At 48.1% G+C, this 15,149-nt stretch overlaps 1 protein-coding gene across 8 annotated transcripts in view; it reads left to right on the top strand.

The window, feature by feature from the left end:
• TTC12 (tetratricopeptide repeat domain 12) overlaps positions 1-9,414 on the top strand; it is a 51,081-nt gene extending 41,667 nt beyond the window's left edge. For 7 of the 8 annotated variants that reach the window (XM_009006815.5, XM_035264584.3, XM_035264585.3 and 4 more), the window contains 6 exons: positions 2,179-2,277; positions 2,750-2,818; positions 5,565-5,666; positions 6,930-7,029; positions 7,877-8,102; positions 9,255-9,414. In XM_009006815.5, coding sequence (XP_009005063.4) covers positions 2,179-2,277; positions 2,750-2,818; positions 5,565-5,666; positions 6,930-7,029; positions 7,877-8,102; positions 9,255-9,330 — 672 coding nt within the window. In that variant the 3' untranslated portion in view covers positions 9,331-9,414. The remainder of the gene's footprint in view (positions 1-2,178; positions 2,278-2,749; positions 2,819-5,564; positions 5,667-6,929; positions 7,030-7,876; positions 8,103-9,254) is intronic. The other variant, XM_035264588.3, reaches the window with a different exon arrangement.
• The last annotated feature ends 5,735 nt before the right edge of the window (positions 9,415-15,149 follow it).

The raw sequence follows: 15,149 nt of genomic DNA on the forward strand, positions 1-15,149 counted from the left end.
CCAAGCTGTGAGAATATTTCCTCTGATTGGTCTAGTCTGCTGTTAATACTTGTGACTGCATTGTGAAATTCTTGTAGTGTGGATTCTCAGCTCTATCAAGTTGGTTATGTTATTTTCTATACTGGCCATTTTGTCTGTCAGCTCCTTCATTGTTTTATTATGATTCTGGCTTTCTTGGTGTGGGTTTCAATGTACTCCTGTAACTCAACAGACTTCATTCCTACTCATATTCTGAATTCTGTTTCTGTCATTTCAGCCACGTCAGCCAGGTTTAGAACCCTCGATGGAGGGTGCTGTGGTTGTTTGGAAGAAAGAGGCATTCTGACTTCTTGAATGATCAGGTGTATTGTGTGGATTCTTTCTCATCTTTGTTGGTTTCTCTAATGTCAATCTTTGAGATTGCTGACCTTTGGATAATTTTTTTCTTTTATCTTATTTGATGACCTTGAGGGTTTTATTGTGGTATGAGATGGAGTCAGCTCACTGGCTTTGTTTCTGGAAGATTTTAGGGGGTCAATATTCAGCTCCCAACTCTTGGACTGGATGCTCTAACTCTGGGGGACTTGTATTGGGCCTTGACTTTGTTTTCTGACTCCTCTAGGTTAAGAATACGCCACACTGGGGGAGCCAAGGTGATCCCGAACCTCTGGTCACTACACTTCAATGGGTGGTGTTAGCCCAAGAATTTCATAATGTGGTGACAGTGGGACCTCAACTTGTTTGCTCATACCAACAGCAGCAGAAGACCTCTGGCAGGGTGCTAGTGGGTGCCAGGGTGCCTGACTCCCTGCAGGTTTTTGCCACAGTGCCACCCTGCGGGGAGAGGGTCCCTGCTGGTGACTGTGTACATGGTCATGCTGAAGGTTGTGCCTTCTCTGTGCCTCGCAAGCAGTGGAGGTTGCTCCTAGACGGGGAAGGATCCACTGTACTCTTCGCCAAGCTAGCACAAATGCAAGGTGCTGACAGGGGTGGGGATGGCTGGCTCTATGCCCACCAAAACTCCATCTGAAATGCTGGTCAGCGGGAAGAGGAGGAGCAGGACTGCACTCCCATACTCTCGCAGGGCAAGGAAAGCAAAACCTGCCCTTTCTTCCCCAAGAAAAGCAGATACTCACCAGCAAAGTGATGTGGGGAGCTACCCTGGGCCCAGGGAAGCTGTGGTGCGGAGAGGGAGCATGTGGGCTGGTGCATGGTGATAGGGGTACCCTGCTGGAGCTCTCCACAGGTCAGGCATGGTTTGACAGTGCAGAAACTATGGTGCCGGCCCCAGGGTCCTCGAGACTGCTCAGTAAGCATGTGTGGCCAGGCTGGGGCCCCAGAAGAGGCAAACAGAGCAAGATGTCCTCAAGTTGGACTGGCCCTGTCTGATGGGCAAGGCCACCCTGCAGAGTTCAGGTCTCACAGTTCCCCTAGGGCTAAAGTCTCTTATGGGAGCAAGTTGAGCCTAGGGGGATAGTTGTCCTGGGCCATGCACCACTACGGACACTACCACGCCCAACCCTCTGGGCTCCACATCAGCTGGCTTGCCACCCCTATCAGTTCTCTAAGCAGCTCTCTGCCAACTCCATGAGGGTCTGTGGTGATTGAGGGATTTCTCCTGCCAGGGTTCCAGAGGCCCATTATAAGATCAGGTTTCTCTTTGCCAGTTCAACTTACTCATTCCCTCAGAGGCTTTGGGGGCCAATAACAAGCCTCAGTACATAGGACGCCCATGCAGGGTTCCCAGTTACTCCCATTCCTTCCTGCTTCTGTGTCTTCCCTCCATCCACTCTCAGTGCCTTCCCTCTGGAGATCCGTTAGGACCACGCCAGTTGTCTCTGTCCCTCAGTGGGAGCTGTCCCACCTGGCGGTGTCTAGTCAGCCATCTTGCCTGATCCCAATTTGAAAAATGTTTCTGGTGGAGGTGAATGATCACCCATCTCAGCAGCTCACTCTTCACTTTAAGCCCAGGACCAAACTGAGCCATAGTTCCATGGCAGAAGCACCAGAGACTCCTTCCAAGTCTCCTCGACTAACATGAACTCATAGAACTAGTCTCTGATCTTCCAACATCATTAGGTTCATGACATTGGCAATTTAGAGAGTGGGTTAACCCTGAGATCCTTGTCCAAGGGAAAAGGTGACCATAAAAAACTGTAAGGCAGAAAGGTCATTGGTCACCTTGTTTTGTTTCCCAAGGCCAGGTGTGAGGAGGATGTGGACCTGTTCAGAGAGGTTATCTACACACTCCTGGGACTCCTGATGAACATGTGTCTTCAGGCTCCCTTTGTCTCTGAGGTATGGCATTCTGTCTCCCTGCCTGAAACCCTGGGACAACCTGCACGCATTCCGTGGCATAAAACCATTTGCCTGTTCACGAAGAGAATAGAAGCATGTATACCCACACACTGGCCGTGGAATGGGGAAAGCTGGAGGGATGCACTCTCCCTTTGCTCTGCTGAGGGGTGGATGGGTCACTCGGTCATGTATTCACTCAGAAAACAGACTGAGTATCCAGGGTGTGCGGAGCAGAATGTGAAGTGCTGCATTCACAAAGTCAAATAAAAGGTGGTTCCTGCGATCAGGTAATGCTCTGGAGTTAGGGAAGATAGACATAGGAAGGAATACGAGCAGCAAAGGATGGCGTTGTGAGGGAATCTGAGCACAGCGCAGTGGTGCTAAAAAGCAGAGGAGCTCAGAAGAAGCCCCATCGAGAATTCAGATTGCCAGAAAATTACAGTCTCCTGCTGGCCTCTCCCCATTGTTGTAGGTTTGGGCTGTGGAGGTGAGCAGAAGGTGCCTATCTCTACTAAACAGCCAGGATGGAGGAATCCTGACAGTAAGTTTCTCCGAGGGAAATCCGGAAGTGGTTTCCATTGTTCTTTTTGTTTTGTCTTGTTTTATTATCAGTGGTCCTTAATGTTTCTGAAGTTGCCACCTTTGAGAATCCGCTGACTCTCCAAGATATGGTATGGATATACTATTCAGAATAACACACACAAGCACATAAATACCAGATTTTGTCTACAGTTTCAGGAATTTGGTGACCTCCTTGCAGTGCCCATCATCTGTGGATCCCCTAGAGTCTAGGAACCCGACTTAAGAATCCCTTTACTGTATGGTCTGAAATTTAACCAGCTTAGAGGATATAATAGATCTCATTTGTCCTATTTCAAAATATCCTTTGCAAATTGGACAGATCAAGTGTCCAACTTATTTAGAATCCCTTTTTTCCATAGCAAAAAAAAAAAAAAAAAAAAGCCAGGTCCATGTTTTAAGCCAGTGGTCCTAGAGGTTGTCGGTGCATAATAGTTTTGGCCTCCTTTTAAAATATATGCTGGATGGCTTTCTCAATTCTGTGTCTGACATTTGGATACGGAAACTGAGAAAGGCCTATATGTTAGCACAGTGCATCAGGAAAAGAATATTAGTATGATTCAAGAGGCCATCACCCTAGAACGTGTTCTTCCCTCACGTTAGTGAACACCCCCTGTTTTTCTCCCTGTCAGAGCAGGGCCCAAACCCCTATAGAAGCAATTAGGGCCACATCTAGGTTGGGTTGGGAAACCAGCCTTTCAACGGTTGCAGGCTGAGGACTGGCTCGGCTCCACAGTTTAAAAAAAGGTTCTGAATAGATCCAACATACCCTGTTTGAGGGTAGCACTCTCAAAACATCTCCAAAGTCAATTCGGACAGGATAGGCAAAGGTTTTTAACATGGGCTCCATCATTGCGTTCCTGGAATCCCCTGCAACTGGGCAGACAATTCTAAGTGCGTGTTCATTTTCATGGAAGGGGCATCATAGCTTTCATCAGATCCTCAAAAGAGGTCCCTGCCCCCTCAAAGTCTCAAATGGTCCAGATCTAAAGGTGGGCCTGCACCAGTCCCTGAGCAAACCTTTAGGGGAGCTCTTGGGCCAGATTTCCCCAGAATTCCGTGTGTGCCTCACTGGGTGCTTCCCAGCTTGCTGAGCAGGGCAGCAACTTCACTATGGGCATCTGGTCCTTGTCTAGCAACAGGCTCCACTGCCTTGGGCCTGAAAAGGGATCCGTGGTGTCAGCTATAGCAAAATTCTAGGATCTTTAGGAAGCAGATTAGGGAAACAAGATTGATAATACACAAGTTTATCTTTTCTCCCTCTGGAGACCTCATTAAAATGAGATTAAAGCCACTGGAGGAAATAAAAGTAGAGACCTGCATTGACGGTGAACAGCCAAGTAGTTACCAATAGGTAAGTAATTATAACAAGTTTTCTGAACATGGAGAACAGCTGCAAGGGTGATAATTAATGAGACAGGGCTGAGGAAACCCTCTTGTAGAGTACAGATGGAGGAACATGTCGCTGGGCAGTAGCCGGTTTGCCTTATAAAACCCTGAAGAGGATCAAGATTTCAAAATTCCCAGTACAACAGAAAGCAAGTATGAGGCAGTGGAGCTGTGTTTGCTTGCAGGCGTCTATCCTCCAGGCATAAAGGCAGAACATTTTTATCTCCAAAGAACTGAAAATCTAGAGAACACATTTGTCTTCCTAGTATATGGGGGTGCTACCTCTCTACCTTTCAATCACCAAACTTCCCGTAAACATAGCATGCCCAAACCTATTTTAATTGCTTTTTTTGTACATGTGATTGTGCAGGTAAGGGTCACCAGACATTGCAGCAAAGCCACACACATAAATAGGAAAATCAAGATAAACATAAAAATTAATCCAAAAGAAATAGAGATGATATGATATAGGAAACAGAAGAAAAAATAATAACTATCATTTGTATCCTGAGAAAGATTTAAGATAGTTATATCCATAAAACAGTAACAGCTTGCCATTCATTTATTTAAAAAAAGGGAAATAAGAGCTGGGAAATAAAGTCAATGAACTATCCCAGAAAGTAGAACAAAAGACAAAGATCAGAGAAATGAAGACAAAAGACACAGAAGACCAATCCAGGAAGTCACACATTTCCTAATAAAGGGCCTGCTGAAATCAGAGCGCTGGAAGAAATCCCAAGGGAGAACTTCCTTTCTCAGAGTTAAACTAGTTGCTCCTGTGTGAGGCTGAAATAATAGGGTCCTTTGGGTGGCAAGGGGCAACGGTTACAGCTCCTTTATAGTTTTATTAAAAAGAACAGTGCTAGGCTGGGCGCGGTGGCTCAAGCCTGTAATCCCAGCACTTTGGGAGGCCGAGGCGGGTGGATCACAAGGTCAACAGATCGAGACCATCCTGGTCAACATGGTGAAACCCCGTCTCTACTAAAAATTACAAAAAATTAGCTGGGCACAGTGGCGCGTGCCTGTAATCCCAGCTACTCAGGAGGCTGAGGCAGGAGAATTGCCTGAACCCAGGGGGTGGAGGTTGCGGTGAGCCGAGATTGCACCATTGCACTCCAGCCTGGGTAACAAGAGCGAAACTCTGTCTCAAAAAAAAAAAAAAAAGAACAGTGCTTGCTATTATTTGGCCATCATATTTTTAATATTTTGCTTCCAATATTAATGATGGCCCTTTGCGTCACCAAACTCCCTGTTAACTTTTAAATGTTGTCAGTGGTTCTGAAAAGGACATTTAACTATCCTCTTTCTGCTGTACTCAGAGAGCTGCTGGTGTTCTGAGCCGGACCCTTTCTTCCTCTCTGAAAATTGTTGAGGAGGCCTTGCGAGCAGGAGTGGTAAAGAAAATGATTAAATTCCTGAAGGTAAAATAACATTATTGGTTACAAGCTCTGAAATTCACAGAAGTCTCCCACGTTGTTCGAGGAACAGTATTAAGGTGGGATTTGTTTGGTTAATGTGCTGCCATTTCTCTCCAAGATTTTAAACTTCTTGGATAGGGATTCACTTCTGCCTATCTACTCAGACCATACCCTGAACATCAACAACAGATTGTTGAATAAATCAGAAAATTGTTCATTAGCTACATCTATTAAAAACTGCTTACCCCTCAAGCCTAACTTTAAAATCTGTGGCCTCTGTTCTTGAAAAAAAAAAATGATCTGAGTGGTTTTCTGTAATGTTTCTCAGGCACATTGTTTTGATCAGGTTTTCCTGCTCATGATGCTTTGTATAGTTATCTGGCGAGTGCTGGATGGAACTCCATCTATGAGACATGTAGCCTTAAGAATTACCATGTAACCAAAGGATGTTGAATTTCCCTGTGAAATGAGCGCAGTGAATCTTAAGCGAGTCAGTAGACCAGTTATCTGGATTCACTTGCAAGGGTGAGGGGGATTATTAGGCTGCCATCTCAGAATCCCATGATGTGTGTGCCCATGAGGTCTGTGCACACATGTTAGTGTGGTGACACATGGCTTTTATTCATAAAGCATCAGGCTGAGTGGGGCAGGGAAGCATGCGCTGGGGGCTGCTGTGGGGCAAGGAGGCAGCACAGCCAGTCTGAGTTTAGGCTGCCACTTGAACAATGACTATCATTCATTATGACTTTTGCAAACCCACCAAAAAATGCTGATGACATGCACACCCATGCATCGTGCTTCCATATGTGCACACATGCCTTTTAAAGTCACCGCGTAGGTGATTGTAAGGGCTATGTTTGACTTGTCACCTCTTAAAATGAGCTAGGTTCCTGATGTTCTCCATGCAGGACTGTCAGCCTGACAGTCTTAGCGAGTCAGTCCTCATTCTCCAATGGTAAAATGACATGGGAGGGCCTTTTCCTCCCTTTTTGGTAGATCTGCCATTCATCAGCATCATTCTCTTCTCAGCCGTTTGCTAATAAAGCTCTCCTGAAGCAGTCACTCAGGTGTGCATGGCAGGCCCACATTCCTGTCAGGGGCGAGGGCAGGGTTACAGAGGATGCTGCAAGCACGTGCCCTTCTCAGTGGAATTCTCTTTTCAGAGTTTAGGAAGCCACTAGCACTATAATAACTGTTCTCTGTGGCTTCTGGTCAAGAGCAATCATAGCACTGATTTTATGTTTCTAATTTCATTCTGAAACCTAGACAGGAGGCAAGACGGCATCACGGTATGCTATAAAGATACTAGCTATCTGCACAAATCGTTGTCATGAAGCTCGGGAAGAAGTAATAAGACTGGATAACAGTAAGTGATGATTTCCTTAAGAAAGCCCTTGTCCCAGAGGTTCACCCATCTTGAAGCTGCGAAGGGAACTGTGGCCGAGGAGGAACTTAGCAGCAATGCTGCTGACCACTCCCAGGCTTCAGTGTTTACAGAACAAGATGTTTCACCTCCACATCTGAAAGCATTTAATTCGCCTTTTGGCGGCACACAGGTAGACTCTAGACAGGAGAGAATCTAGACGGCTCACAGATAACAGGGTCAAAGCTAAGAAACTTCCTCCTCTTGCCAAGTTCAGTTCTCTGCCTTCACAGAAGGAGGGCGGGGAAAACACCGTCAACGTTTAGTGAACAAGAGGAATACGAGAGTCAGCCTAGCTTTGGTAACTTGCACCAGCCGTAGTTATTCACAGTAGGCTTCCTAGGAGAAGCAGCCTGCTAATGTTCTTTTTACCAACTCCCTGGAATGCACAGAGGTGCACTGAAGGAGGCTCCACCATGGAAGCAGGAACTTTCTTCTGGATCCTTTTTCATGCCCTGCAGGTATAGGTTGCGGGCACATTGCCTCCTACCTGGGGGCTGTCAGATGGGGCCTCTCACCCTGGTGCAGTAAGAGGTTGAGAACACACAGCATTCATCTAACAACTGTGTTGTGCTGGGCACTGTTCTGGGAACCTGGGACACTTCAGAGTTGTGGAGGTTCCTATGCATTCAGGGAATGTTTGCTGACAAGTGAGTGAACAGGTTCTGCTGCAGAGTTACCGGGGAAGCTCGGAGTCCGTTGACAGCTCCCTGCGCCCCTCCTGTCCTGTTGCCAGCCTCCTGTTTTGGGATTTGAAGGAGCTGTTGCTTGTTCTCTTCCTTTCCTGCAGAGTTGAGCATTATGATGAAGCTGCTCAGCTCAGAGGATGAGGTTCTGGTGGGCAACGCTGCCCTCTGCCTTGGTAACTGCATGGAGGTGCCCAATGTTGCGTCTTCCCTGCTAAAGACAGACCTCGTGCAGGTCTTGTTAAGGCTCGCAGGCAGTGACATGCAGAAGACAGCCGTGCAGGTGAACGCAGGCATTGCTCTGGGGAAGCTGTGCACAGCTGAGCCCAGGTACGTTGTGGACTGGGAGCCAGGCTGACCCAGTGTCGGTCCCATTGCGGAAAGAGCAGCTGAGCTGAGGTGCTTTGTTTTGTCTGGACTGTGTGCTACACCAAATGCTGTGGGGAGCCCTCATGCTTTCTGTGCAGACCTAGGTTAAGCCCAGTAGCTGCTTCTCTGAAGAAAGCCTTGCTAGAAGAACTGGGAGCTCTGAGGCTCTGACCAGAGAGGGAATCGGCTTGTCTGATGGGAACTCGCTGCTCACGCTGCTGTTGCCTTCTCTCCTCTCCGTTCTCCACTGTTCTTCATCCCTCTCCCTGTCTCTTTATCCTCCTTCCTCTCCCTCCCACTCCACCTTCCCTTTCCTCTTTTCTGTCTTCTCCACTTTCCCAGAAACACTCCCGCTTCATGTTATTTGCCTCAGCCTAAATAAATGGAGAAATGGCCAGCAAGGGTCTCACGTTCATGCAGAAGAAAGCAGAGTAGAGAAGCAAAGACATAGAACAGCGCATCGAGGCCCCCAGTGAGCGAGGACAAGAGATGTGGGCTGTAACTGTGCCCGTGGCTTCTCTGTTAGCTCACACCTCCGCTCTGCTGTGCTCCTGTTCTGATGTGTGGATGCACCTCGTTGCATGTGCTTCTGGGAGGTGTCCACATGTGGCTGAGTGAAGGAGCCCTGCCATAGAGCAGGGGTAAACCTTGAGGCTGGGCGAGAGAGGCTCCTTCCCTTACAGCCACACGCCTTTAATTCCTCCTCTGTAGAATGAGAGGGTTGGCCTCGATGATAACTAAGGTGCTTTCTAGTTCTGTCTGGTGGTTCAAATGGAAGGAATAGTTAAAATCTTTCTTTTTAGAAAGCAAGCACATCAGCTAGGATGACTTCAAAGCGGCAGCCTGTGGGGGAGTTCCCAAGAGCAAGGTCCCATCTGATCAGCCTGACACACCTGCCACCTCCAGCGAGTGTTTTCAGTGCTTTGTGGGCCTGAATCGTACTTAGCCCTGTGATTTTTAGGGTACCCCATTGCCAGAGCCACCTCCTGTTTCCACCCAGAGTGATAAGCTGACATTCCCAGCCAGCTTCCGCCTGAGAGGGGGTTGGCTCTGGGCTCCAGAAGTCTGAACCGTGGCACTTATATCCTGGGTTGTGTGTTTTGATTGTGACAGGTTTGCTGCTCAACTGAGAAAGCTTCATGGCCTAGAAATTCTCAACTCCACGATGAAATACATCAGTGATTCTTGAGAGATATGGCGTCTGTGTGCACTTAGGGAACACACAAACACGCACTGTGAGCTGTTCCTACGCTAATAAAGACCTCTGAAATATCCGCTCGGAATCAAGTATTCATTTTCAGTGTGTTTGCATGTTGGGTTTTCGAGGTAACTGGAGAGTGGGCTGGCCGCTGTGGTGGGCGCTGTGCACTGGCTTACTCGCCTTCCATCGTTCCCTCCTTTGAATGTTCCATCCTGTTCAGTGGAAGCTAGAAACCATCTCACAAAAAGCCACGTTCCAGCCGGGCGCGGTGGCTTACACCTCTAATCCCAGCACTTTGGGAGGCCGAGGCGGGTGGATCACGAGGTCATGAGATCGAGACCATCCTGGTCAACATGGTGAAACCCCGTCTCTACTAAAGATACAAAAAAATTAGCTGGGCATGGTGGCGCGTGCCTGTAATCCCAGCTACTTGGGAGGCTGAGGCAGGAGAATTGCCTGAACCCAGGAGGTGGAGGTTGCAGTGAGCCGAGATCGCGCCATTGCACTCCAGCCTGGGTAACAAGAGTGAAACTCCGTCTCAAAAAAAAAAAAAAGCCACATTCCCCAGACTCTCTTGTAGAAACGATTCTAGATGGGAACTAGTGGCCAATCCAATACCACTTTCCACCCCTTTTGCTATTTTCTGCTTGCAGTGTGTCAGAAACATCAGATTTGTTGGTAGCAGCATTTCAGCATCCGTTTTCCAGCTGTGGAGCGCTAAGAGAGAGTCACATTGGCGTCATCCGTGGCCTGCAGCTGACTCCTGGCCTGCAGCCACTGCATGTGCTCTTAATTCAGTAGGGTGAGTGGGAGGTGGTGTGTCCCCTGTTAGGAGAGCTCTGTGGGAATCATTCTGGGAATCATTCCTGGGGCTCTCTCCTGGCACCCTCCTCCAGCCCACCTGGTGGGACTCTAGGCACTCTGTTCCACGGGTTAGATTGTTTTCTGCTTAAGGTGCCAAAGCACAGGCATCTCTTTCTGCAGCAAACCCTGACTGATGCTAATGAGTTTATTTCCCTAACCCGCCTTGTACTCTCACCCCATCCCCAGAAACAAGGCTCCCTTCCATTTGCCCCAGGGTCACCTGTGGACTGCAAGTCCCTAAGTGAGAAGTTCAATAAGTGACACTACTCTCTGGCTCCTCCTTATGATCAGTTAATCATTTTAGAGTAGGAGACGGGGTCTTGTTGGTACAGTGAATGTCGGGAGTCCCAGACCAAAGTTCCAAAGACTTTTGGTCCTATCCTGCTACCTGCCAGCTGTGTGGCTTTGGGCAAGTTGTTTAACCTCTCTGAGCTTTGGCTACTCTGGAAAAACTAATACCTGTCCAACCTACCTCCTCCATTGTCGTAAAGGTTAAATGCCGTTTTGGAGGTGAAGGCGCTTTGGGAATTATAAAGGGCTGTGCAAATGTAAGAGATTACCAGCCCGGCACAGTGGCTCACGCCTGTCATCCCAGCACTTTGCGAGGCCAAGGTGGGCGAATCATGAGGTCGGGAGATCAAGACCATCCTGGCCAACATGGTGAAACCCCATCTCTATTAAAAATACAAAACTTAGCCAGGCGTGGCAGCACATGCCTGTAATCCCAGCTATTCAAGAGGCTAAGGCAGGAGAATCGCTTGAACCAGGGAGTTGGAGGTTGCAGTGAGCCGAGATCACGCCACTGCACTCCAGCCTGGTGACAGAGCAAGACTCCATCTCAGAAAAAAGAGAGAGAGATTACCAGGCTCTATCTTGAGATTGATGGCATTGACTATGATGTCAGTTGGGTTAAAGTTTGAGGGGTCTGGGAAAGGGTGAAGTTCATGTCCCTTAAGGAATCAAAGCTGGCTGTTCTCTGAAGCATGTAGGAAAGGAAATCCTCCTCCACCAGGGAGATTTTATTCAACATACCCAAAGAAAGTGTTCTTCACAGGTAAGGCAGCTGTTGGCTTAAATTAAGAACTTCGTTTCCGAAACCAAGATAAATAATTGGCATTTGGCGGCCAGAGGAAGTGGTGGAGGTGGGCAGTGGAAGAAAATCAATGGCCTGATCCCCTCACTGGGATAGGTGCACTGCATATGGCGAGAGGGAGCTCCCTGGGGCACTCTGTGGTGGCGCCCTGGGCGGCAAGCAAGTGACAGGCCACTGTAGAGAAGCCAGGACCTGCCCATCAGTCCTGTCATGCAAACACCCTTCAAGAGTCTACTGAATTGCAAAGGGAGAATGGCTTGATGCTAATCAGAGCACAAAGAAGAAAATTAGTGGGTGCAAAAGTTGGTGTTTCCAGAGAGAAATCCATGGAGCTTTGAGAGCGGAAAGGCTGTCTGTGCGCATAACCATCAGGCCTGTCTCCTTGAAGTTCAGCCCATCCTTTCCCTGCTCTAGTTGCACTCCTCCTTCTTGGCCTTTGAAAATGGTGTATTCTCTTCCACAAAGAGTGGGGAATGTCAAATTATGTTATTATTATCGTTGCTTCAGAGTGCCTGCCGAGAGCAGTCATCTCCGATTTGGAGGAAAGTGCTGCACCTGAGGCTCTCTCTTTTCTCGAAGGTGGGAAGAGATGTTTCACATGCTAGTGTTCTCCCTCTCCAGTGTGGATCCACCCCGCCACTGCCCCAACCTTGTTACCTCTAACACACGCTACCATGCAAACCTTCCAGGCAGCGTGGAAAATACCAATGGCATCTTTAAGATGGCCTCATCTCTGCTTGCCAGGAGCCCTGACACCACCACTGGAGGCACGCTTGTACCAGGTAGTCAGAGTCTTCTGGTTCAACAGGCAGAGGACCTGGGATTGTCCATCCTAAAGAGGATGTGGCTGGGATGGAACTTCATCACGATTCTGAAGCCACAGCAGAGGTGGCAGGTAACAGACAGTCCAGAGCTGCCCAGTGTCTTCATAGATGATGTCAGTTTCAGTGCCAGCAAGGTTCAGAGTTGGGAGGAAATGACAGGAAGGGGCTGAGATGCTGCAGCAGGTCAGGGGCTGCTATTGTAAGCATGTTTTTGAGGTTTGGTTCAGGAAAGAGCTTCTTGGCTTGGAGAATTGAGGGAAGTATTAGGTCGGTGCAAAACTAATTGCAGTTTTTTCCATTTAAAAGTAATGACAAAAAACACAATTACTTTTGCACTAACCTGAGTACAGAAGACATTTAATCACATATGACATTTTTTTTTTAAGTAAGAGGTCTCATTTTCTAAATACCTTGAAAATACAGGCTCCAAGTTTTCCATTAGAGGAGAGAATAATCAGAGGTGAAGAGAAAAAACCATTTAGAACTGATTCCCTTTCCCATGGAATGAGCTTTTGGTCCTCATAGACTAGCATCCCGCAGACAAGCAGAGAGAATGAATCCTGCCTGTGCATTGTTTGTTTGTTTTGAGACAGAGTCGCACACTGTCACCTAGGCTGGAGTGCAGTGGCAAGATCTTGGCTCACTGCAGCCTCTGCCTATCAGGTTCAAGCAGTTCTCGTGCCTCAGCTACCCGAGTAACTGGGATTACAGGCATGCACCTGTATCCCAATTTTTGTATTTTTAGTAGATACAGGGTTTCACCATGTTGGCCAGGCTGGTCTCAAACTCCTGACCTTAAGTGACCAACCCACCTCGGCCTCCCAAAGTTTTGGGATTATAGGCGTAAACTACTACACCCAGCCCCACCCCTGCATTGTGCCTTTGCTCTGCACTAGGTGCCCTATCAAAATTTGAAAGTCCTGCACCCACATAAGCCTCCTAACGATGGAGAGGCAGGTATTTTCTCCACTTTACAGGTAAAGAAACTAAGATATGAAGAGAATAGTGCTTTCCCACCCAGGATCACATAGCCAGTAAGCAGGGGAGTCAGAATTTGACCCCAAGCTGTGTTCTTAACTCTTCCTGCATGTAAAACACTCCTCTCCTTCTATGTCTGACTTGTAGATAAGTCACCAAATTTCTCTGAGCCTCAGTTTCCTCTCCATAAAATGTGAGGATCAACCCCTACTGCTCATTCTGTGGTTTGGATGTAATATACATGAAGTACCTAGCGTAGGTGACTGGCAAATAGAAGATACTTACTTAATGATGACTAATTTTGAGACCAGAGATGACCATCAACCCATTATCTGCCTTTTGCCACCCTCATGGATCTGCTCATCTTCCTTGGTCCTCTGTCTCACTGAAGGCAAGCATGTATTTGGCTCTGTTTACCTTTCCCTCTCTCCTGTGCCTGGTGGCAAACAGGAAGATTCCCCCAAGAACCAGCTGCCAGCCAGCAGCCTGCCTTTTTACATGACCCCATGGCAGCAGGACCTGAGAGCACCAGTCCTGGGTGGGATGGGGTTCTGAGCACACTCAGGGCTCAGGGATATGACAGCCGTGCACTTTGTCAGGGCCTGGGGCCAGGGTACATGGACATCAGTGGGACCCAGTGTGAAGTGGAAGGTGCTAGGATCAATGCTCTGAAGTCCTCTTCTCAAACAGATGCTCCTCTGTTACTTGCAGTTTGTCCTCAGTTTAGAATCAGGAAAACCTATTGATTTCAGTGACTGTAGCTCCAACCATATACTCATCACAATGTCATTAGTTCTTTTCTCCTCAAGCCCCAGAGCTGCATCCCCCTACCCTCTCTGATGCCCTATAAAGAGGGGTGCTAATGCAGTGGGAGGTCCAGCAGCTCCTGGCCTGATGGGTGGCTGCATGCCAGCCAGGCACTGGGCTTCTGTGACCCGAAGCTGCTGGATGACTTATTTCCTTTTAACAAGACTTCTAACTTGATCTCAATTTTGAAAAGGCAAAATGGTGAATGAGTTCTCCCTGTAGACATTTTGCCCTGTGGTCTGATTTTGCCCCAGGGCTGGATCAGGCTTTCCCAGCTGCTCTGAGGCTCAGCCCTGGCTTGGGTGGGAGGGAGCCCTGGGGTGCTAGCAAAGCAGGAAACAGTGGGCTGCCGATCACCTCTGCCAGCCACCCCAGCCTCAGATCTCCCCAGACCTGAGGCGGGGCTCCTGTCACCAGCAGGTTGGAAAGAGCTGCTTCGAGTAAAGGTGGCTGCCTGCCAGATGTGCTGGTCCAGCTTAGCCTGAGCATCACTCCATTGTCACATCTGTCCCCAACTTTACATTTGGGCTTCTGATCTTCAGCAGCTCTGGATGCTCATTTAGATGCCTCACTTTCCCTCGGGCAGCAAGCACACACATACACACCCCACACACAGAGTTCATCTCGCTGCTGCTGGGAGATGAATTTCCATTAAAGTAGGTGAGTTAATGTGCAAAGGAATTTAGACCAAAAGCACAGAAAGGTAGTGAGAATTATTGGAACAAGAGGCTGAAGAAAAGGCTCCTAGAAAGTCCAAGCTGAAAATTATTCAGAGATCATCTAATCTACAGTCATTCCTTCGTATCCACCAGGGATTGATACCACGGATACGAAAACCCCAGGATGACCAGGCCCCTTGTATGAAATGCATAGTATGTGCACATAACCTACACACATCCTCTCATAAGACCTTATATCATCTCTGGATTACTTATAATACCTAAAACAATGTAAATGCTATGTCAATGTGGTTATACTGTATTTCTTAAATACAGAAAAGAGCATGTAGGGATGGTCAGGCTGGGGCATCTGTGGAAGAATGCTCAACCAACATGGTCACAGCAGGACTGCCCATGTCCTCAGGGTTTCCACGGAGCTTCCTGCCTCCCAGGTGGAGAAGGGCTTTGAGCCTGTACTCCCACCACTGAGCTTCCTGCCTCCCAGGGTCTCCTTGGAGTCCCTGCCCCACTCTGGACCATTAGCTCCGAGGGTTCTTGAACAAAGGTAAGGACACTGAAGAT

Source organism: Callithrix jacchus, chromosome 10 (genome assembly GCF_049354715.1).
Source record: "Callithrix jacchus isolate 240 chromosome 10, calJac240_pri, whole genome shotgun sequence".
In the NCBI taxonomy this organism is placed as follows: Eukaryota; Metazoa; Chordata; class Mammalia; order Primates; family Cebidae; genus Callithrix; species Callithrix jacchus.